The sequence below is a fragment of the Melanerpes formicivorus genome, unplaced genomic scaffold (assembly GCF_026170545.1).
Source record: "Melanerpes formicivorus ecotype bairdi unplaced genomic scaffold, bMelFor1.0.p_v2 SCAF_6, whole genome shotgun sequence".
NCBI classification, from domain to species: Eukaryota; Metazoa; Chordata; class Aves; order Piciformes; family Picidae; genus Melanerpes; species Melanerpes formicivorus.
The window spans coordinates 26918386-26942424 of NW_027142358.1; the positions used below are offsets into that span (position 1 = coordinate 26918386).

Consider the following 24039-nt stretch of genomic DNA (forward strand, 5'->3'; position numbering starts at 1 on the left):
ACATGTTTTATCACTGGTTTTATTACTATTCTTCTCCTTGCAAATATTTTTAAGGCTACACAAATGTCCTATTGTTTAAATACCATGTATGCCATTGAGGTTTGGAAGGTGTCTTGACGAACTCTTGCAGGCTTGTTGAGTGCAAGTGTGTAATGAGAGAGCAGGAATTTTCAATCAGGCAACCGACATCAAGCTCCTAAGCTATCACCTTTGATACTTCACTCTTTAAAGACTAAATTTAATGTAAATATTATTTGATTTTGTTCAGTGAACCCTGTTGTTGGATGGATGCTTCAGTAGCTCATAACACAGGAATGTTGGTAGCAAACAGAGCGATAGGAAGATGTTTTAGACCGAAAAACCCTAGGGAAATCAAGAGCAGTATTTCAGGAGAACTTTTAAGGAGAAAACAATCAATTTCTCTTTTTCAGTGCTAATACAAGGTGTTTAAATGTAAATAAAGCCCCTAATTGGGTTGCACAAACCCTTTAGTATATTGTGTGTTTCCAATTCTGTGTTCTGCTCTGTCAAAATGAGGGGGGGGGGGTCGGGAAAGGGCAAGCAGAAATTAAATGGTAAGTGTGATCTTAATCTACTGTTCTAGTGGTTTGGCAGTGCTGAGTTGATCTTTGGTCTTAAAGATCTCAAAGGCTTTTTTTCAACCAAAATGATTCTATGATGCTATACTGTAGGGTTTTGGTTTTGTTGTTGTTTTGGGTTTTTTTTACATATGTTCCTATGGGCCTAGGGAATACGTCTTTGTAGAATTTCTGGCTTAAGTCATAACTTTAACATGACAAAAGAGCAAAAGTACTGGGAAAATGCCTCAAATGAAACATGCCCATGATTGGCCTGTTTTAGAATAGAATAGAATAAACCAGCTTGGAAAAGACCTTCAAGATCGTTGAGTCCAACCTGTCATCCAACACCACCTAATCAACTAAACCATGCAACCAAGCACCCTGTCAAATCTCCTCCTGAACACCTCCAATGGGCTGCCCAGGGTGGTGGTGGAGTCACCATCCCTGGAGGTATCCAAAGGAGGATTGGATGTGGCACTTGAAGCCACGGTTTAGTGAGTCATGAGATGTTGGGTGATAGGTTGGACTGGATGATCTCTGAGGTCTTTTCTAACCTTATTGATTCTGTGATGATTGAAGTAAAGAGGTAACTGCACAGACAAAGCATAGGTGAAACATGGGGAAAGAGTAAAAATGGCAAAAGAAAAGTAGGCAGATGTATTAAAGACAATTCAGATTTCCCTGAAATTTCTGTTTAACTCTTTTTTTTGTCATCAAAAAAAGTCTTCTTTTCCAATAGTGTGGAGTTGTTTATCTTGTGTAGTGTTATTAGATGTTTTTTACATGCTTTGGAGGGAGATTAATACGCTTTTATTTCTTCCCTTGTGCATAGCAAACTCTTCACTGAGTTCATCCTGAATGTCCCTATGAGCCGGCTCACAATCCAGAAGCTGTACTGCTTGATAGAGATAGTTCACAGTGACCTCTTCACACAGCATGGTAAGCAGGATCTTTGCAAGCATTACATTGTCACATTTGCTGTCTTCAGATTTTGGGTTGGAAGGAACCTTAAAGATGACCTACTTTCAACTCCTGTGCCATGGGCAGGGACATCCTCCACTAAACCAGGTTGCTAAAGATCTCGTTCAGCCTGGGCTCAAAGACCTCCAGGGAGGGGGCAACCACAGCTTCCCTGGGCAATCTCTTCCAGTGTTTCCCCACCTTCACTGTAAAGATCTCTGCTAGTGGAAGGTTTGTCCTCGTTGCTTAATTATGGTTGTTCCTCTTAGAAGGACAGGAAGATTTAGAGTAAGTAAGGAAATTCTAATTGACACGTAGGGCTTATAGATCATACAGAAGTGAACTCAAACTTGTTATTTTGAATTTAAAATGGCATTAAGCATCCCATGTCTCTGGCCTGTGTTATAACTTTAACTGTGATATATTTTTATCAGAAACTATTATTCCAGCTCTAGTGTGCAGTGAAGTTCTGTGGAAAAAATAGAAGGTTTTGATGATGATCTTTCTTTCCAAAGCATCATTTTCCTACTTTAAGCTTTCCTTCCTAGCTGAAGGAAAACACCACATAAACCTTTTAGAGTGTGCTTTTCATCCCTGCTTTATTTTCTCTTTTTACATTATTGAGGCAGTGAAAGGTGAGTTCAAGCACTTGTCTCAGAGATTTCTTCATTTGAGGAGGAACATTTTATTCTTTTTCTAGATGGTCACAGGTTAAACTAACCTAAACTAACTGTTTATGTGCTGTAAGGAGAAATTCATGAGGGAGCAAATAGGCAATGGTTCAATAATAAAGGAAATTTGTGAGAATTCTTGTGTCAGGTCAAAAATGTCAGGACCATGTGATACAAGGTGCAAAGTTCCAATTAAAAAAAGTATTCCTGGTGGATTGGCTTTGTGCTGGCAGGTCTTACTAGATCCAGATAAGACATTACCTCATCTGGTGTAAGTTTTTTCTTCCAGTTGGCAAACGAGTATAAAGCTAAGATAATTTATGCTGCAATCTGTTATGCTTCTTGATGTCACAAAGCTGTGTGTTTGTGCCTGGTGGGATATTGCATAGGCCTGGTATTGACAACCGTGGAATTACGTACTGCTGCTCTTTTTACTTCTTTCCACTTGAAGTCATCTTTCTAGTTTTGCAGAAGTAGCAGTGAAGAATGACATTCAAAGAACAAGCTTTGTTTTGATGGCACACTGATAGGCTGAATTTGCAGTGAGGTTTTTCTCTTGGTCTTGGTATGTAACAAGTACCTGTAAAACTGTTTGCTCTCATGAAGTTCAGTAAGGACAAGTTTCCCTCGTCTGGGGAGGAATAGCACCAGGCACCAGTACAGACGAAGGTTTGTCCTGCTGCAAAGCAGCTCCAAGGAAGAGTCTTTGGAATCCTAGTGGACAGTCAATTATCTATGGGACAGCAATGTGCCCTTGTGGCCAAGAGGGCCAATGGCATCCCAGGGTGTATTAAGAAAAGTGTATTTGGCAGGTCTAGGGAGGTTCTTCTCTCCCTCTATTCTGCCCTGGTGAGACCACACCTGGAATACTGTGTCATGTTTTGGGCTCCCTGATTCAAGAGACAGGAATCTGCTGGAGAGAGTCTAACAGATGCTATGAGGATGATTACTGCACTGGAACATCTCTCCTATGAAGACAGACAGATACCTGGGACTGTTTAGTGTTGAGGAGGCTGAGAGGGGATCTTATTCATGCCTATGAATATCTGAGGGGTGGATGGATGTTGAGATGAAGCTGCTAGCCTCTTTTTGGTGGTGCCCAGTAATAAGACAAGGGACAGTGGGTACAATGTAGAACACAGGAAGTTCCATCTCAACATGAGGAAAAACTTCTTTATAGTGAGAGTGGCGGAGCACTACTACAGGCTACTTGGAGAGGTTGTGGAGTCTCCTGCTCTGAAGAATTTCAAAACCCATTTTGATGTGTTCTTGTGTGGCCTGCCCTAGGTGACCCTGCTTTGGCAGGGGGGTTGGACTTGATGATCTCTAGAGTTCCTTTCCAGCCCCTCACATTCTGTGATTCTACATGATACATGTCAAGTACAAGTTTAAACCTGAGACTTAGGGAAGGGGAAGAAGGGGTGTAATGAGAAATAAGGACAGGAAGATAGAAATCCTGAAGACTCAGAATCTTTCAAGAAAGAGATGGAGGTTTTCCATAAAGAAGTCTTCAGTGCAGTTACACTCTCACTAAAGCAACAAGGCATAGCACAGGCTGTAAATTTCCTTCCTGCAGTTACGGATGGTGATGAAGTAAGAATGAAGTTCTGAAAAACAGAGTCTACCAGCCATGTCACCATGTACTGCACCAGCAAGTCCAAATGCAGTTCAGCTTCATCTTCACTTTTGACACCTTTGGAAATTATTCAGCCCTTATGAGCTACATCAGATAGTTTTAATCTGAATTGCAGGGTTTGTTAGAATAGAAAGGGGTGCAGGTGTTGCTGATTGGGACTTTGGTAAGATGATACTGATGTCTGAGATAATGTTAATATTTATTTGAGACAAGAACATTGATGTATAAATGTTACACCTTGCTTTCATGTGTAAGTATTGCACCTTTCTTTCATTCTCAGCTTGCTATGTATTAATCTTTCCTTCTGTCTGCTTTAGATTGGAAGGTGAACTCTGTCTTTAGTACAGAAGTTGGTAATATGTTAATATTTGACTGTCTTGGCTAGGATGAAATTGAGATATCTCAGAGGAACCAAGTAATTATGTCTATGAAAAGCCCCCCTTAGGAAAGGTTATAAGGGCACATTGCGTATTTACCTTCTTAACCTTTGGTTTCCTTTATTGAACCAACTTCATTTTCAGAGGAGGAAAAAAACTGGTAGGTAGCTGGTTTGTTTTTCAAACCTAACTCTCAAACTCGGCTGTTTGGGTTGTAGCAAATGATGTAGTCCAATGTTACTGAGCTCCTGAGTAATGTAAGTGAGCCTGGTTTAATGGCTGGGTCATTAATCTGAACTCACTTGGTCCAGTTTTGTTGACAATACAGCTCTACTTAATGGCTTTTGGATCTTATCAGGAGGCTGCTAAGCAGGGGTTTTCTTGTCACTGTCTGTTAAGGTCGTCTAAGTAATGTTCTTCAGTTGAGTTGCAAAGGAGATTCAAGGCAGGTGTACTGCTTGTGCTGCCTGACTTGATGTGGGGCACAGTCTGAGCACGTGGGAACTGCTGGAAAGCAGCTCTGTGGAAAAGGATGCAGGAATTCTGGTGGACAAGTTCACCAGGAACCAGCAATATGTACTTGGGGCCAAGAGGGCTGATGATCTTCTGAGGTGCATTATCAGTATCACTAAGGTTGGAAGAGACCTCAAAGATCATCAAGTCCAACCTGTCACCACAGACCTCCTGACTAGAGTAAGGAGGACACTACTGCCCACTGCAGGCTTGAACTCGCAACCTTCCCATTAAGGGTCTTATGTGCTACCAACTGAGCCACCTTATTATGATAAATGGAGGATCTCCTCCCACTCCATTTTGCCTTAGTGAGGCCACATCTGGAGTATTGTGTCCAGTTCTGGGCTCCCCAGTTCAGGAAACTACTGGAGTGAGTTCAGTGGAGCTCATAAAGATGCTAAAGGAACTGGAGTATCTCTGGGGAGAGGAAAGGCTGAAAGACCTAGGGGCTGTTGGCTGTTTAGCCTGGAGAAGAACAGACTGAGAATGGACTTTATCAATGCTGATCAATAGCTAAAGAGAGGGTGAGCAAGAGGATGTGGCCAGACTCTTTTCAGTGGTGCCCAGTGACAAAACAAAGGACAATAGATACAAATTGGAACCAGGAGGAAAAACATGAACATAAAGGTGGAGCCCTAGAACGGGCTGCTCAGAGAAGGCTGTCGAGTCCCCTTCTCTGGAGAGACTCCGAGCCCACCTGGCTATTGTGATCCTGGGCAACCTGCTGTGTGTGACCCTGCTTTAGCAGGGTAGTTGGACTGGATGCTCTCCTTCCAACCCCTGCCATGTTGGGATTGTGACACGTTTTGCCCCAGCACATCTCAGCTCTACTGGGGCTGTGCAGGAGAGGATGGAGCCTGGCACCAAGGAGTACTCCCAGGGCTCCATGCAGCAGTGGTGGTGTTGTGCTACTTAATGCCCACATCTCTGTGCTTCCCTTTTCCCTGGGGTTACGTGACCTCATACCTATGTGTTTTCTCTGTGTGTGTGTTGGTAAAGCATTGTCTTAAAAGCTTTGCTTGCCACTAGTAATTCTCTGTAAAGCTTATCTGGAGAGCCAGTTGTGCTGGGAACTTGTCATAAAGACTACAGTTCACTTGAAAACAAATTAAACTCCTAGCCACAGCCTTTGTTAAATTTAGATATTTATTTTTCCCTAGCTCTGTGGGTTTGAGTTCTTATTACTAAAACGTAGTCTGACTGCCTCTCCTCCTCCTCATCGATTCAATTTTTGACTGATAGGCAATACTTTCGTAGAAGTATCCAACTAATCCTGTGTCATATTGCAGAAATGAGATTTTCTTTTCTAAAAGCAATATGCAGGACAGGATTGTGGAATTGATGGTGGGCTGTAAAGCGTACAGAAAATCAAGCAGCATTTCATTAGCGCATTTCTGCTGGAGAAAAATGCTGTGATTCTGTGCTCTGAGGGGTCAAGGAAGATTCATTTGTACCTTCAGAGGAATTAATATTCAAAATACATGGATTTGAGAAGCTGGAAGGTTTTTTTGGGGTGAGAGGAGTGGGTGTGTGGAATAGTTTGCCACAGCGTCGTGTGTGAAGAACGACGTGGAATGATGGATGGTGCAGTGGTCTTCAGGGAATCTGTAGAGCTTGGCACCTTGGATGAGAATGTGCTATGGTGATGTGGTTGGTATGTATCTCTAAAAGGATGTAAAATAGAGTTTTAAAACGTGCTCACTCTTCTGCTCAGGTTTGTACTTAGGTTTCTTTCTTGAATTGAAGGTAACTCTTTCTTCTTTGCAGAATTTATACTTATTTTGTCAGCTTTCTTCAGCCCCAACAGGAAACCTCTGTTCATTTTTCAGGCTTTGGAGGTTTTGTCCTCACAATAGGTCATAACTGAGCCTTGGTACCTAAGGGATGAAGAAAAATCAGCGTGTAGCTAGTCAGTCCAAGCAGCGTTAAGGAGTCTCAGTGTGTGTTGTGTCTTTGTACTTCCTGTAAGAATAATAAATAGCTAGGTGACTTCAAGAAGTATATCTTTGCCAGCTGTAGCTATTTACAGGGGCCACCAAGTAGACATCATCTCACTGCGTAGGCTAAATCTGTACCAAGAGCTTTGTGCCTCTAGTTTCTGTCCTTGAAACAGAAAAATACTCAAGTACCGCTTGAAAAGACTTTCCTGTTTATTCCCTGCTAACATGAAGACAGCTATTTCTGCCCATTTTCAGGAGTTATGTTCATTGATCTCATGGCTTGTTTTGCACACTTCCAATTATTCTGGAATTTGCCTCTTATCTCCTCCACGTTTGTTGCCAAAGCCATAATAGATTATTGATACAAATGTGGAGTCTCCTCTGGAAAAAAGTAAGGCTTGTCCTTTTTGTTCCATCTTTTTCTCAAGCACAGAAAACAATCCCTAAGATAATGAGGCTCAATTTCTCTTTTTCTGTTGACACTCTAGACTTCTGTTACACATTGTTTTATTCTTTGTTCCCTGTGCTATGTAAGGAAAAACTTCCTGGAAGGTCATTGGGAAGATCATTTGATCATGGCTGCTGCAGAAGCCACCGTACTTAGCACAGCTGTTTCCAAGGGCTCCTTTGAAACAGTAATGATCTCTATCCAACTCTGATCATTGTAGAGAAGAAAATTGTTGGGTGCAAGCCCTTTGTGTAGGGGCTGGATGCTTCTGTGGGGTCTTTGAGCAGTTCAGTGTTCATCTTTGCTATTGGGAAGCAACTTATAGCATGCAGTACAGCATTTTAAATTGTCAGTGATGAATATCCTAATTCAGTAAGTTACTTGATTTTTTGAGAATTGAATAGAGCCTTAATTGTAGCAATTTAGACAAATCTGTGTACATCTTGCTCAGTGAAGAGGTAAGGATATCAATATGTTCTTACATATGTCATGCATACTTTATGTACGTATCTTTACACATAATTGTTATATACTCATATTTCTTATATGAAAATAACTAGATATGATAATATAGAGAAGTTCATTTATCAAATTTGGGTACATTAAAAGTAACCACCAAGTTGAGGCAGATTCTTCTTCTCTTCTCTGCCTCAGCAAGGCCACATCACAAGTACTGGGTCCAGTTCTGGGCTTCCCATTTTGGGAGACAAGGAACATCAGGACAGAGCACAGTGGAGGTTGTAAAGATGATGAGAGGCTGGAGCATCTCTGTGAGGAGAGAGCAAGAGACCTGGACCCCTTGAGCCTGGAGAAAAGCAGACCAAGAGGGGATCTTCTCAGTGTTGATAAATAGCTAAAGGGTGGGACACAAGAGGATGGGGCCTGACTCTTGTCAGTGGTTCCCAAAACCAGGAAAAGGGATAACAGGCACAAACTGGAACCCAGGAGGTTCCATCTGAGCAGAAGGGAAAACCTATTTACTGTGAGCTCAGGCTGCTTGTGTTACCACACCAGAGGGCTTGGGGTGTTGTCTTCTCTGGAGAGATTGCACACTGACTTGAACTTTGTGATCGTGGGCAACCTGCTGTGGAGGACCCTGCTTTAGCAGGGGGGTTGGACTAGACAATCTACAAAGGTCCCTAACTCCCTCCCTGCTGAGATTCTGTGAAATAGCTGTCTTCTTACCCCATCACAATCTTTTACATAGAGCTGTTACAGTGCACACAGTCTTTTTATTTCTAAGCAGCAAAGTATTGATCAAGACCAACCCTATTTCTCTTCCTTTCACATCCCTCTCCCCTCTAAAAACCTCAACCTCCAAAGCAGAGGGACTGTTTCTTTAGCACCTGAAGCAGCTTTGAAAGAGTCTGCTGTAGGAGTACAATATCATAGAGTTGGTTTGGCTTTGAAAGACCTCTAAGACTGAGTTCAACCACTGACCTAATACCACCATGGCCATTGAACTGTGTCCCAGAGTGCCAAGTCCACACCTATCCACAATTTCAGGTGACTGCACCACTGTAGAAATACATATTTTAGTATCGGTGTGGAACAGCTTTATAACAACCTGTCTCAGTCCAGAGAGGGAAAGAGACTCAGTTCTTTTGTATATTCCTGTGTTATGAAATTAGAGGCACAGACAAGGCAAAAATAACAACAGCGAGGCTATTTATTAACAGAATAAAGTGGATGGGTCAGAAGGAGAGAGCGAGGGGGAGAGAGAGAGAGAGAAAGGAGGGAGAAGAGGAAAGGAATCATATTGCCACCCCCCAAGACAGTTTGAGTCTATGGAGGAAGGGTGCTGCCTTGTTGCCTGTGCTGTCCTCTGCTGGAGGAGGCGAGGGAGAGATCCCAAAGTCCAAGTCCTTCTCTGAGCAGCCTTTCTAGCTCCATGAGTTGCAGCAGGTGGAACTTGGGACAGGGAGAGAGGATTCCTCCTGGTTTGCTGCCTCCAGGCTACATGGTGATGTCTTTTCTCCTGTGTCTGTCCTTTTGTCTCCTGGTATTCTCTTTGTTTTTCATCTGAATGACATTGCCCAGCTCTTATCTTTCTTTCAAGCCAGTAGTTGCTCAGATCTCTTACACAGTTTTTTTAGGTATGTGTCCAAGTGGTGAATTCATTATGCTTTCACCATCTTCCCTTTCCGGGGTACCTGATGGGTGGAGATGATCTTGTTAAGACATATTCCAGAGAGTATAGATAGTAGTAGCATCTGTCCATTATTTCCAGGGCAGCTGCAGTCTGGTGAGCAATCTTTATCCTTTGCTGGGGCAGCTGCAGTCCAGTGAGTAATCTTTATCCTCTGTTGGGGCACATCTCAATTCATGATACAATCACAAGGTGATTTGCATCCATGATTCCTACAGGATTCCTACACAACCTCATCCATGTTTTCAGCTCTTAATGTCTAAGTATTTTTGAAGCTGAGTAAGTTAAATGTCTTGTTCATACAAACTTCAGATTTTTGGGTTTATATAAACAGTGATTTATCCACTTTTTTTGTCCCATAGAGCTGTGTGTTCTATTGGTTTGCTTTCCTAATGACTTCCAGATAAAGACCACATGAGCTGTGTAGCTGCTGTGTGCTGAAGTAGTGAGGAAATCCAGTGATTTCTCCATCAGGAAATGCAGTCTATTAAGTATCAGCAGACAGCAGATAGCATTTCTCAGAGTTCTTATTGCTTAGTTATGACTAAAATGGCAATCTTGGTCTTTATGTCATGTAGTAGAGGTTAGTAAGCGTAGGTTTCATTGTTTTGGGGTGGTTTTTTTTTTGGCCATACTAACTAAATGAACCATAAAATAAATTGTGTTTGTCGGTGTCCCTCCAAATGAAATGTTTTTTAAATTGACAAAAATTTATGGTGTGCATTTAGCTTCTGCATAGCTCCCGTGTCAGTGTTTCTTTTGAAGTCTTTGCTTGGATGCTCAGAAGTTGATAATGTCTCCTGAGCTTCCTTTTATAAAGATTAATATTTTATTCTCTCTGCACATTGCTGTGACATTAATCACTGTGGGCTGGACTTGCACGGTGGAGAACAGATGTCGAATTACTGTTGTCTGTAATCATTGTGCATCATACGAGCCATCTTCAGAGCTGGCTTTTGAGCAGGAGACTAATGTTATAGACTATAGATTTATCAAGGTTGCCCATTAATCAGGGCTAGGAGGTGTTTGTGACAGGCAAGCTGATGAAGGTTAACCTTTCCTCTTCTGTACTTCTAAGTAATCAAGACACAGTTGATCAGCCCAGTGCTTTCCAAAATAGTTTGTAGCAGAAGATGCAGTTAAAATTTTACCTCCTCATAGAGCATGTTGTCACAGTACTAGATTGGTTTAAATATAAGTATTTGTGTGTGCATGTTGTTGCAGGTTCCATCTTTGGAGTGTTTCCTTCTGTCTCTTCTGTGATGATAGAAGTACCTGGGAAAATCTTAAGAAGACAGAATTCACAGAATGCATTGGGTTGGAAGGGACCATCAAAGGTCATCTTGTCCAACCCTTCTGCAGTGAGCAGGGACATCAGCTAGATCAGATTGCTCAAGGCCCCATCCAATTTGAATGTCTTTAGGGATGTTTCTTAACCACGTCTCTGGGCAACCTGTTCCACTATTTCACCACTCTCATTGTAAGAAACTTCCCCCTAATGTGTAACTTAAATCTACCTGAACTGAATTGCTTCAATATCTCTTCCTGCTTCTGTTCCCAGTAAAGGCAGGATCTGTTGTGTGATTTGAAACCAAGGGGACACAGACCTCAGTCTACAGGATGGGGTCTGCTGGAAGAGGCTTTGCGATGAATGGGGTGCTGGAGCCTGCACCTGAGCCCACTCTGGCAGCACAGTGTACCCGCGTCAGCGAGGGCTAGGTGCATGCTGCAGACTTAATAGGAGCTGAGACAGCAGTGCTGAGGAGGTTCTTCTGATAGGTGCTACAAGAGATACACTTCAAAAACTGCAAGAGAAAGGAAAAACATGTAAAAATCATCCAGTGTGTAAATAGTAGTTTATTACTTTCCAGATGCTGAGCGTTCTGAGTTTAAGCATAGAATCAGAATGGTTTGGGTTGTAAAGGACCTTTAAAGATCATCTAGCCCAAAGCTCCTGCAGTCAGCAGGGATATCTTCTGCTAGAGCAGGTAACCCCCAGGCCTTGAATGTTTCCAGGGATGACATCCACAACTTCTCTGGGTAACCTCACCGCCGTCCCAGTGAAGTATTTTGTCCTAGTATCTAACCTAAATCATCCCACTTTCAAAGCCATCACCCCTTGTCCTGTCATACTATGCCCTGGTAAAAGTCTGTCCCCGGTTTTCTTATTGTATTGTATACATTTTCTTAAGTATTGACAGGTCACAAGAAGGTCTTCCCAGAGCCTTCTCTTCTTCAGGCTGAGCAACCACAATTCTCTCTGCCAGTCCTCACAGCAGAGGGGTTCCATCCCTCCCACCCTTGTTGTGGCTTCCTCTGGTCCCACTTCAACAGGTCCATGCCTCTTCTGTGCTGAGGATTCCAAAGCTGGACCCAGCACTGCAGGTGAAGGTGTTAGCAGGGTGGCAGAATCCTCTCCATCCCTTGCTGCCCATGCTGCTGGGGATCAGTTCAGGACATGGTTTGGTCTAGGCTATGAGTGTACATTTCTGGCTCATACTCAAGTTTTTATCCAGCACTGCCCCCAGGAACTTCTCTACAGTGTTGCTTTCAATCCACTCATCAGCCATCCTTTATTTGTGCCTCAAAGTCTCTGACCCACTTGTGGGATGCTGTTCTGGGTGTTGGCAGTATTTATTTTTCAGCCTATTTGAGTATAAGCTCTATAGTGGTGTCTCTTTCCTGACATGAAAGCTCCATGGGAAATTGGGGGGCCAGAGAATCTTTAGAAAGATTCCCCAGTGTTGGTGCTTGTGTGGTTCTCTGGGGTGTGGGTGCTTTTTTTTTTCAGTGGAGCTTGACTATTTGTTTTTAAAAGCCAGGGAAGGATTTGAATCTGTTTATCAAGTACTCAGAACACCTTGATGATTTGTTCTACTCTCCCATGTTTGTAACCTGCCACAGCTACAAAACAAACAGCAGATGTTCACCAGTTGATGCTGAGGAAGTTAGAGAGCCTGTGAGGTGGTAACTGAGGAGCCTTGTCAAGTCTGCCCAAGGGAACTAAGTCTTTTGTCTAGGTTGTGTAATTCCAAATGAAGTGCTATGACAAATCAATTAGTTTCTCCTTTCCCAGAAATTCAACTAGAATACCTTCCCTATTGATCAGAGCATACTTCAGACAATCTGAACTCAAAGGTGACAGAGCTGCAATTTTCACCTTCTACATGCCTGCAGATATTAAATTGATCTTTGACCATTCTCTGTGAGTGGAGCTTAACAGGGACATGGAACATTTTCAAACTTCTAATTAGGGGCCTTTGTACGTTATTAAAGATTGATTCACCTTGCAGGCTGTGCAAAGGTGTGCTCATGTCTTTGCTAGACTTCTTAGCCCTCTGGGCATCAGTGTTCTTGTTCTCACCTGTATTTGGTGGAAGGGCTGTGTTACACCATTCTTTTGTGGGGGGGTTTCTTAAATCTACTCTTTTTTTCCCCATGTTAGTCAAAACCAAAGGTAACAAACTGAGCAAAGTTACTGCTCTTTACAGCTACCTGAAAGGAGGTTTTAGAGAGGTGGGTGTTGGTCTCTTATCCCTTGCAACAAGTGATGGTGAGAAGAAACGGCTTCAGGTTGCACCAGGGGAGGTTTAGGTTGAATATTAGAAGAAAATTCTTCACTGAAAGGGTTCTCAAACACTGGAACAGGCTGCCCAAGGAGGTGGTTGAATCCCCATCCCTGGAGGTCTTTTTAAAGAAACAGAGATGTGGTGCTGGGGACAAGGTTTAGCACCAGCCTTGGTAGAGTTAGAGAATGGTTGGACTCATTGATCTTAACAAACAAAATGATTCTGTGAAAAGCTGAAACACAAGCTGCAATCATAAAGCATGCCTCTGGGGTAGACAGACTGGGCTGAACTAGACCACTTATTGCATTGAAAATCATATGGGGAACTAGTAGTTGATTTTCTGTATAACTAATTTTTCTGCATCCATCTGGCAATTCCTGTCCTTACTTGGGTAAGGAAGGGATTTTTCTCCTGGCATGCCTAGTGAGTGGTCAAGGGCTGGAGCAATCCAGAGGTAGAAGTTTGAAGTGGATGTAAAATGGTGGTTATCTGCAATATGTGGGGGGTCAGTACCAGGAAACCTTCTCCATGCAATGGCTGGATCTTCACCCATAATTTCTTTTCTCTATTTAGGGTAGTGGTGTTCTCTTTTTCATTTTAATCTAAGGCTATGCATTTGAAATATGTAACACCAGACAATGCCTTTAAATGCACATATATCATTGTCTAGCCTGTTGGGGCAGCTTGGAGACTTCATTTTCATATAAATAGCTTTAGATCATTTAATGAGCATCCTGGTAAATGAGCTCCTTCAGTGAGGTCAATTTTGTTCAGCTAATTTGTCTTGCAGAGATCACCACCTCCTATTGCTTTTACTACCTGTATAGATCTAGGATAATCGAGCTGCAAACAAATTCTGGGAACTTATGATGAAGGTGTTTCTTTATTGTAAGATTTAAATCTTCTGTAATCCATTTCTCTGCTATCTGAAGTAAGTAATGTGATAAAGTCATGGCTAGGTGTATTTCCCTAGGTAAACTCATTGCAGGGTCTAAAGTCTTGCTTACTGGGGCAAAAATTTCAACAAGGGCCCCATGATTTTTCTCCTTTCTGAGTTATGAAGCTGGAGGTTAAATGACCAAGTAGCATTTACATAGGAAAACCTCTATATTTAAGAAAGTAACTCTGCAAAGACGTTTTCTTTGAGTGAGAGCCCACTTGTGCTGTTTCAATTCCTCTCTAGCATCTCCTTCAGCTGGAGTGCTCTCTATGATGCATTAAACCTGTTCTATCTTGATAATTTTTTTATGTCATGGAATTGTTTCAGTTGGAAGAGACCTTTAAAAATCAAGTCCAACCTTTAACCTAAGACCGCCATGGCCATTAAACCATATGCCGAAGTACCATGTCTGCATGTTTCTTGAATATCTCCAGGGATGGTGACTCTTAAGCCTCCCTGGGCAGCCTGTTCCAGTGCATCATCAGTCTTTCAGCAAAGAATGTTTTCCTAATATCCAACCTAAACCTCTCTGGCACAAGGTCAGGCCATTCCCTTTTGTCTGATTGCCTGATACTAGGCAGAAGAGACCAACTACCCCCTCACTACAGGTGTCAATGACGCTTAGTTCTCCCTATTGTGCAGTTTGAGAGCAGGATTTCCAACCTTGGCACCATGCATTTTGCCACAAGGATGAGTTTCTGGAGGGTACTGCTTCACCTTTTTCCTGTTCTGTAGGATGCTGAAGGCTTGATCACTGATGACCTGAGTCCTGAAGCAGATGCAGAGAATAGTTCAAGCCATTGCAGTTGAATCTTAGAGCACTGACTCTGCTTGTGGCAGAGTTTGCACAGAGAGTGTTTCCCTATGAATCATAGAATTGTTAGGGTTGGAAAGGACCTCAAGGATCATCCAGTTTCAACCCCAGGGGCACCTCACACTAGATCAGGCTGCTCAGAGCCACATCCAGCCTGGCCTTAACCTCCAGGGATGGGGCTTCTGCAACCTGTTCCATCATCTCACCACCCTCATGGTGAAGAACTTCCTAACATCCAATCTCAGTCTACCCATTTCTACTTTTTTACCATTCCATTGTCATCTCATCCATCCCAATTCCTTCTCTTTTGTCGTAGCAAAAAGTCATCTGCAGCCCAGACTTTATCCCTGAGACTCACCATGTCCTTGGCTCTGAGTTTTTAATGCCTGTGCCAGTTTTTCCACTGCAAGCCAAAACACAGTGCCCTGGGCATGTATTGACTGTTCTTTGGCGCTGCTTGCCTCCTAGCTGTCAGCTTTCTCTAGTACAAGGAGTGCATGTTTTAGCACTTGTCCATCCCATCCTTGTAACCAGCAAACTGTCAGCTCAGCCTGTTTCACCTACGGAGACATTTGGAACTTGGCACCTGCCTGGGGCCCAGGCAGTGCAGATGGGTTACAGTGGTATATTCTATAGTATGGACACCTCAGCACCTGGGGTGCAGCTTCTGCTAAATGCTGATGGGAATCACTAGGTATGGTCAAGGGTGGAATTGCATATTTTGTCTCTGGAGGTCTCTTCAGTGAAAGATGAAGCCAGTAAAAATACTTCATTCTGGTGAATCAAAGCTAGGGTGACCTTGATCATGCAGATATTCCATCCTTTGAGCTGATGGTATGTGCTTTAGCTTCTCAGCACCAACTTGCTTATTCTTTTAACTTCTGCCTATCCTGACTGCCTCTGGGTGCCTGTTACATCTACTGCAAAAGGACCGACCAAATGTGTATCAATAAAGGTAATGTTTGTTTGCAGAAGGAGCTTCTCCTGTTGGGTAGCATGCTACTGCTATCAGGAGGAGACTTTGAAGAGGAAATGGCCTGAAAGTGTGCCAGAGAGGTTTAGTTTGAGTATTAGGAAAAAAATTCTGTACTGCATTCTTTACAGGCATTGGAACAGGCTGCCCAGGGCGGTGGTGGAGTCACTGTCCCTGGAGGTGTTGAAGAGACCTGTGGACATGGCTCTTAAGGACATGGTTTAATGGCTACAATGGTGTTAGGTTGATGGCTGGACTCCATCTTAGAGGTGTTTTCCAACCAAAACAATTCTATGATTCTGTGACTGAACTGCTGATTTCTTGGCTTCTCAGGAATGTGTTAGCTATAACCCTAAAGGCTTTCATGTTGCCATATGGAGTCACCCCCTGCTACCTGAGGTGAATCTCCAGTTTTCATTTGTTAGTCTTGTGCCTTTTTTTGTGGTCTGTATGTCATTTGTCCTCTTGCTTTCAGGCTGGTAATGCTTACTGGTCTAGAACTATTTAAATCCTCTTAAATAAAGACATAATTGAGTGCTCAGGAGCATTTCTGAATGTTCCAGGGAATTCAGCTTTTGTGTGAAAATAATCTCAAAGCAATGATACAGCCATTAAGGACTGTCATAAAGCCTCCCCCTTGTGACTCATCCAGATGCCTTTGAGTCCAAGCAATTTGGGTAATAACAATAAAAAAAAGTCAGTGTTTTATATCTTTTGTGTGGCTGTCATGAGCTTCATCCATATTTTCCCAGGTACTGTATAATTTAGATCTCATAGGCCACCAGCCAGTGTAGCTTTTTACTAAGTGAATTCTTCAGTCATATTTTCAGAGGTTGTTGGCCAGGTAGATTTTACAGTACAAGGGCAACTTCTTTGAGGGACTGTATGTGTGATTCCAACTGTCAGGAAAACTTCTTGATGGTAATTATTAGGGTTATGCTCTGGAGCCCCCAGCAGAGGAACATCGTGGAACTGTTAGTGCAGGTCCAGAGGAGGCCACAAATATGATCAGAGGGCTGGAGCACCTCTGCTGTGAAGACAGACTGAGTGAGTTGGGGTTGTTCAGTCTGGAGAAGAGAAGGCTCTGGCAAAACCTTAAAGCAGCCTTCCAGCATTTGAAGGTAGACTACAGGAGAGCTGGAGAGGGATATTTTGCGAGGCATGGAGTGACAGGATGAGGGCTAATAGCTTCAAACTGGAAGAAACTAGATTTAGATTAGACATTAGGAAGCAAATCTTCCCCATGAGGGGGTGAGACACTGGAAGAGGTTGCCCAGAGAAGGCTCCAAGCCTGGAATTGTTCAACACCAGGTTGGAGGGAGCCTGGTCTCCTTTTGTTCAAGACAATTTGCAGGTTATGCATTAATCAGGTTGATAAGTGCCCCAGTGTTACCTATGTGTTACAAGTACCAGTCTTTGCTTTATTTGTCCTTACATTGTTGATTTATGCCAAAATGTTGAGCTCCATTACTTTGCACAACATCCATTTTCCTTCTCTTCCCTATCTCTATCAAGTCCTGTACTTGCCTTGTGCAGGCAACTAGAATCACAGAAAGTTCTGAGTTGGAAGGGAGTTTTTAAATGTCTTGTAGTCCAATCCCCTTGCAGTCAGCAGGGATGTCTGCAACTAGATCAGTTTGCTCAGAGACCTATCCAACCTGACTTGGAATGTTTCCAGGGATGAGGCATCTACCACCTCTCTGAATACCAGAACAAAGTATTTCAGCAGCATTTTCTGAGCTACAAAAGACTATGTCATGCAGCTGAGCATTAGTCTGAAGAGCATCATACATTTCCTTCGATCATGTTTGTATGGTTAGGCTGTGCTCCATTGGTAACCAGTACAGGTAAGGTTAAGGAGCTGAGTACACCTTGTCGACATTCAGCCAGTTAAGTTTGAAGCTGCTTTTCTTCATAATGCTTTGTGTAGTGCTGTATGATGGTACTGGCTAGGTCCAGATAATCAAGGTTTTTAAGTAGAGGCAATGGACATCAGTGAGACCGCTGAAGTTCTTCAAACTGGTAGGAGGGTGGTGCTTGCCCATTCTTAACCCTTCATTTTCCCTTACAAATTTGTCAAGTTGTTATGGCTTTGGTTGAAAAGCAAGTGAGTGGCAATCTGGATGCTTTCTTTTTTTTCCTGTATTTTTGTTTTGTTTAATCTTGTGTAAGCACTGAAGGAAACTGGCTGTTTGGACAGAGCTATGAAGATATCTAAAGCTGTGTGTGTAACCTTGTGTTTTGTGTGCAGACTGCAGGGAGATCTTGCTGCCAACAATGACAGATCAGCTGAAGTATCACTTGGAAAGGCAAGAAGATTTGGAGGCTTGTTGCCAGTTGCTGAGTAACATCCTGGAGGTGCTTTACAAGAAAGATGTGGTTAGTACTTTATGGTTCTTTTACTAGCACTTAAAATATATGTTTTAGTCAAATGAATTAAATGCATAGCTTCTGATGGCTTAGATTATTTTTTTTTTCTTTATTGCTTTTCTTGAACCTGTCTCAAGTCTTCTTTTTAGATATCCAGAGAAGAGGAGATGATATGTGCTCAGATCATCTCAGAACATCTCACTGGTTCTGAGGCACAAATACAGGCTGGGCAGTGACTGGCTGGAAAGTAGCCCTGAAGAGAGAGACTTGGGGGTGCTGGTGGACAAAAAGCTCAACATGAGCTCTCAGTGTGCACTTGCAGCCCGCAAAGCCAATCAGATCCTGGGCTTCATCAGGAGAAGTGTGGCTAGCAGGTCCAGGGAGGTGATCCTCCCTCTCTACTCAGCTCTGGGGAGAGCCCACCTGGAGTACTGCATCCAGTTCTGGAGCCCCTAGTACAAGAGGGATCTGGAGGTGCTGGAACGTGTCCAGAGAAGGGCCACAAGGATGAGCAGAGGGCTGGAGCACCTCTCCTATGAGGACAGACTGAAGGAGTTGGGGCTGTTCAGTCTGCAGAAGAGAAGGCTCCCAGGTGACCTAATTGTGGCCTTCCAGTATCTGAAAGGGGCCTACAGGAAGGCTGGGGAAGGACTTCTCAGGATCTCAGGTAGTGATAGGACTAGGGGGAATGGAATGAAGCTGGAGGTGGGGAGATTCAGGCTAGATGTGAGGAGGAGGTTCTTCACCATGAGAGTGGTGAAACCCTGGAATGGGTTGTCCAGGGAGGTGGTCGAGGCCCCGTCCCTGGGGGTGTTTAAGAGCAGGCTGGATGAGGCTCTGTCCAGCCTGATCTAGTGTGGGGTGTCCCTGCCCATGGCAGGGGGGTTGGAACTAGATGATCCTTGTGGTCCCTTCCAACCCTGAATGAAACTATGAAACATTCAGTATGGGGCTTTTATAACACTTCTCCAGGCATTAGTTAGATAGTAGAGAACACAGATATTGTTTTAGGAGTTCAGCCATTCTCTTACATCATGTCTTGCCTCTGCCAGGTGGAAAACTTTCATTTTTAACTTATTGTTCAGGAGTTTTTTGGGAAACATGTTGGATTTGTACTAATACTGGCCTGCTGTGGCCGCTTGCAAAGGTATGTGCAGGCATACACACAGAGGTATATGTATAAATACATAATATATCATAATACTTATAATAATTTATCATATGTGCAGGCATACACACAGAGATATATGTATAAATACATAATATATCATAATACTTATAATAATTTATCATAGAATTGGTGTGGTTAGAAAGACCTTTAAGATCATCAAGTCCAACCATTTTCTACCAAGGCTGGTGCTAAACCATGTACTTCAGCACTCTGTCCCTTTAAAAAGGCCTCCAAGGATGGGGATTCAACCACCTGGGCAGCCTGGTCCAGTGTTTGAGAACCCTTTCAGTCAAGAAGCTTCTTCCAGTATCCAGCCTAAACCTGCCTTGGTGCAATCTGAAGCCATTTCCTCTTGTTCTATTGGTCATTACTAGGACAAAGAGACAGTCCCCCACCTCACTCCAACATCCTTTCAGGGAACTCTAGAGAGTGAGAGGGTCTCCCCTGAGCCTCCTATTCTTCAGGCTAAACAACCCCAACTCCCTTAGCTGCTTCTCGCAGGACTTCTTGCAGCTTTGGTGCCCTTCACTATCTAATAATAATGTGTGTGTGTGTATATATATATATATTTAAAACCACACACTTTTGTCAACACAGAAAACTGGCTTAGCTTTCTGAAATGACATTTAAAGACAGACAGTTGAATTTTCCACCTCAGGAAGAGAGAGCCTTAGCTGGCAAATGGTGGCTTCTGCAGGAATATTGTAACTAGTACAGCTGTCTCACGCATTCAGAATGTGAAGGTATGAAGGAGTTGTGTGAGAACCTGTGCAGAGCCCTGGGCTGCTACACAGATGTGTACCTTGCATAATAGTCCCTTTCTGTCTTCCCTGTAGTTCACACAAATATGTGGATATTGGTGCTTTGCTGGAGAGCTGCAGTGATTAGATGCTTTTTTTAAAGAAGTTTGAGCTGGTGAGGCTTTTGCCTGAGCCTTCAGTCTTATGCAGACTCTATACTAATTTAGCTGGAAAAGACTTCAGGCGTCAGGTACTCGCATCGTAGGTGTATCTTATTTCACTGTAGCTGGGGGTTGTTCTGATTTTGGTTTTTGAAAGTGGTTGTGTGTGACTGCTTCAGAGTGGGTTGGTTTAAAAAAACAAAGAAAACACCCCAAACCCATGGAATTCTAGTTCTGATAGATTGGCTGCTTTCTGTCATTCTGCTGGCTGCATTTCTCCCCTTGGTAGCCCTCACTTGCAGGTCCATCATATCCTGGTCTGAGCCCAGCTGGAGCAGGACTACAGGAGCTGAGAGCTGCTATGAACTGCTTTTGGTTAGCAGCTGCAGAAAGCAGACATCTGTTTGCTGGTGGAGCAGGGGAATTACAGAATCCCAGCATCATGGGGTCTGGAAGGGACCTCTGGGGGTTATCTGGTTCAAACCACCTGCTAAAGCGGGGTCACTTAGAGCAGGTTTCCCATGATCACAATGTCCAGGTGGGTTTGGAATCTCTCCAGAGAGGGTGACTCCATAACCTCTGGCATCCTCAAAGGAAATAAATTTTTCCTTTTGTTTAGGTGGAACCTCCTCTGTTCCACTTTGTGCCCCTTGTTGTATCACTGGACACCAATGACAAGAGTCTGAACCCATCCTCCTGACTCCCACCTTTTAGATACAAGCATTGAGCAGATCCCCTCTCAGACTGCTTTTCTCCAGGCCTCAGGTGTCTCAGTCTTTCCATCTCACAGAGAGGACTGGAATATCTCTATCTTCTATACTCTGCGGGGCTCCCTAGTAGTTCCTTGTCTCTCTTGAACTGAGGAGCCCAGAACTGTACACAGATCTCCAGGGCAGAGTAGAAGGGCAGGAGCAACTACCTCAAGGACAGAGAGGAACAGAATTTTGAGATGGATTCAGTCTTCTGTGCAGATACTCTTTGTACCAACCGTAATTTTGATCCCAAAGATAGGTGTGTCTTTAGCAGGGTGAAAATTACCTCCTGGAGCAGTGTCTATGTTTTTATGTACTGATAGAATGTTCTTCAAGTATGCAAATAAATTATTCATATATGTAAGTCTGCCTTGCTAATTATACATAGTCCAGTGATAATCATAGAGTTGTAGAATGTTTTGGGTTGAAGGGGGCCCTTAAAAGTCATCTAGTCCAAACACTCCTGCAGTCAACAGGGACGTCTGCAATTAGGGCAGGTTGCTTAGAGCCCCAAACAACCTGACCTGGAGTGTTTCCAGGAATGGGACATCTGTGGGCAACGTGGGCCAATGTTTCACCACCCACATTGTAACATATTTCTTCCCTATCTCTAGTCTAAATTATTTTAGTTTTAAGCCACCACTGATTAATGCCTGTGTGCTTTTGATATTGAAAAAAAATGACTTTAGGAAAATGACATCATTAGGTGATTAAATTTCTTAGGCTGTGCTCTATTTCCAGGAACTCACTTTTCATTTAAAGAATTGTGAGAGGACATCTTAATTTAATTCAGTAACATGTATTAATAAAAAAGTCTTTGCCTGGTGTGTGTGTTAAAATAGGAGACTTAATTTCTGCTTTTGATCAACAGCAGTGAGTCATGTGTTATTTAACTTCGACAAGGCAGGCTGATTTGTGGGCAAGCATGAAGAGTTCAGTTTTGTTGGTGGCTGTACCTAGTTGCCATTAATTTATTCTTGTTCCTTAGGGGCCAACCCAACGCCATGTCCAGATAATCATGGAGAAGCTACTGAGGACAGTAAACAGAACCGTCATTTCCATGGGACGTGATTCGGAGCTCATCGTAAGTGTCACTTGATGTGAACTTAAATATCTCTGTCACATCTTTTTGAACCTGACTGTAATAGAATTTAAATCCCCAGTGACCCAAAGCAATCAAAACCTCCTGTAGCTGTCTTTGCGTTCAGTAAGCTGTGAAGCAGTCGCTTGTAGGTTGGTTGGGTTGTTGGTTTTGGGGGTTGTTTTTGTGGTTTGCAGAGGGGGAGGAAAAGATATATATAAAGAAAAAGGTGGCAGCCAAGTGATTGGCCAGGTTGTAGATGTTTGTGGTAACCAAAATGAGGCAGGTGTTGGGCTTAGCTGGCTGAAAAGTGTGGAAATGAATGACTTGAACATTTGTCACTGCCTTAGGAACTCTACAAGCATTTACTTGCCTTTTTGACTACACCTGAGAAAAGCAAGGTAATGGCAGTGTTGGAATGATTGAGGAATACAACAAAGCCCCAAATTATTTCTTGTTAACAATCAAGAGGAAACACTGAAGTACTAGGTGCAGGTGGCCCTGCTTTGGGGGCATAGCACTGTGATTCTAAAGCCTGACATTGAAATTCTTTGACTTCATCATTACTGTTGGTCGAAATAATGAAAGAAGTGAGGTCAATTGACACCTAAAATGGGGATAGATCTTTGTGTGATTTTTGGAGTCTCACTGTGTTGTGCTTTCACATTATGTTTTCTCTTAGATGTCTGTATTTGACAATGAATATATGAGAAACAGGTCAGTGTGGACCAGATTTCTTGTCTGAGTAGCTGTCCTGTTCTACATAGATTTAGTTCAGTTTGGTTTGATACCCTGATTTATTTTTTTCCCTTTAAGTATTTCTTTGGCAGTCATATCTCAGTCTTAATTTTGTTAATCTCCTTTCTTCTAATTTAATTTCTCTGTGTAATTGGACACATGGATTTTTGACTTGTTAGGAGGTTTCTGTCCTTGGGGCATCTTACTTGGCTCCTGCTGTCCCATTTACTTGATGTATGGTGATGTCTGTGTTGGCACTTCCAGTTTTGTCTTTAGTGCATCATCCACTAACATTTTTCTTCTCTTCCATTTTTATTACTTTGACTTGAAAGAGTCATTTAATTGCTTTGATTTGGTAGGATTTTTTGTTGTAAGAAAGTGATCATGGATCATCAGATCCATTGTTGGAGCATGAAATAGTTTTGTATAGAGATTGTTACAGAATATTCTAGTGCTGTGATGTAATAACAGTTTATATGTTGTTACATCTGTGTGTTACTACACACATTATTAACAATATGCAGCATAAATATCTTTAGTTTCTGTTCAACAGTGTCATAGAATGGCTTAAGTTGGAAGGGACTTTGGAGATCATCTACTCCAACCTCCCCACCATGGGCAGGGACACTTCTCAACTAGACTCAGCTGCTCAAGGCCCCGTCCAGCCTGGCCTTGAACACTCCCAGGGAGGAGGCATCCACAGCCTCCCTGAGCAATCTGTCCCCAAGTCTCACCTTTGTACTAAAGAATTTTTCCTGAGTTCCAGTCTAAACCTGCTCTCCCTCAGCTAAACTTTCTTTCTTCCCCCAGTTGCAGAGAAGATGTAGTCTTGTAAGACACACAGGAAACTTCTTCGGTTATGGTTAGGATGTGAATTAATTATTGTTTTGATGAGCATGATTTCAGTGGTATTTTAAAATGTTAATTATTCCTTTGCATTTATCAAATTATATTTGAAAACTTCTCCTGTATCTATTTAATTAAGTGCAGTTGTATTAAAAATATCCACAGTGATCGTGAATACAGCTTGAAATCACTCTGCCTGCACACTCTGTAATTATGTCATGAGCATTAATAGGACTCTGGTATTTTCATGGATTACTTACTCCTGCCTTAAAATCTAGACATCTGGGGAAAGGATCCTCCTGTAATAAACCATTAAATTCATTTAATCTGAGGAAAGGATCCCCTGTAATCAGCTAATAAATTCATTTAGTCTGGGGAAAGGATTCTTTTGTATTCAACCAGTAAATTCGTTTTCATGGTGTCAGCAAAGTAGGAAGAGTAAAGCAGAAGTGATAACAATTAGCAAGCATAACTTGACCCCTCTTGGCTAAGAATCCAGTTGAAATGATGGGGTTTTGGTGTTTGTTTTTGTTTTGGTCAGTACTAGTATAATTTTGCCTGGAACTTCCATTAGAGGATTATTCTTAAAGGATGAGTAGAAGGAACTAA

At 42.7% G+C, this 24039-nt stretch overlaps 1 protein-coding gene across 3 annotated transcripts in view; it reads left to right on the forward strand.

Moving 5' to 3' along the window:
- DOCK1 (dedicator of cytokinesis 1) overlaps positions 1-24039 on the forward strand; it is a 383983-nt gene that overhangs the window by 102215 nt on the left and 257729 nt on the right. For all 3 annotated transcript variants that reach the window (XM_068140207.1, XM_068140209.1, XM_068140208.1), the window contains exons 25-27: positions 1414-1520; positions 17823-17950; positions 21754-21849. In XM_068140207.1, the coding sequence (XP_067996308.1) occupies positions 1414-1520; positions 17823-17950; positions 21754-21849 (331 nt within the window). The remainder of the gene's footprint in view (positions 1-1413; positions 1521-17822; positions 17951-21753; positions 21850-24039) is intronic.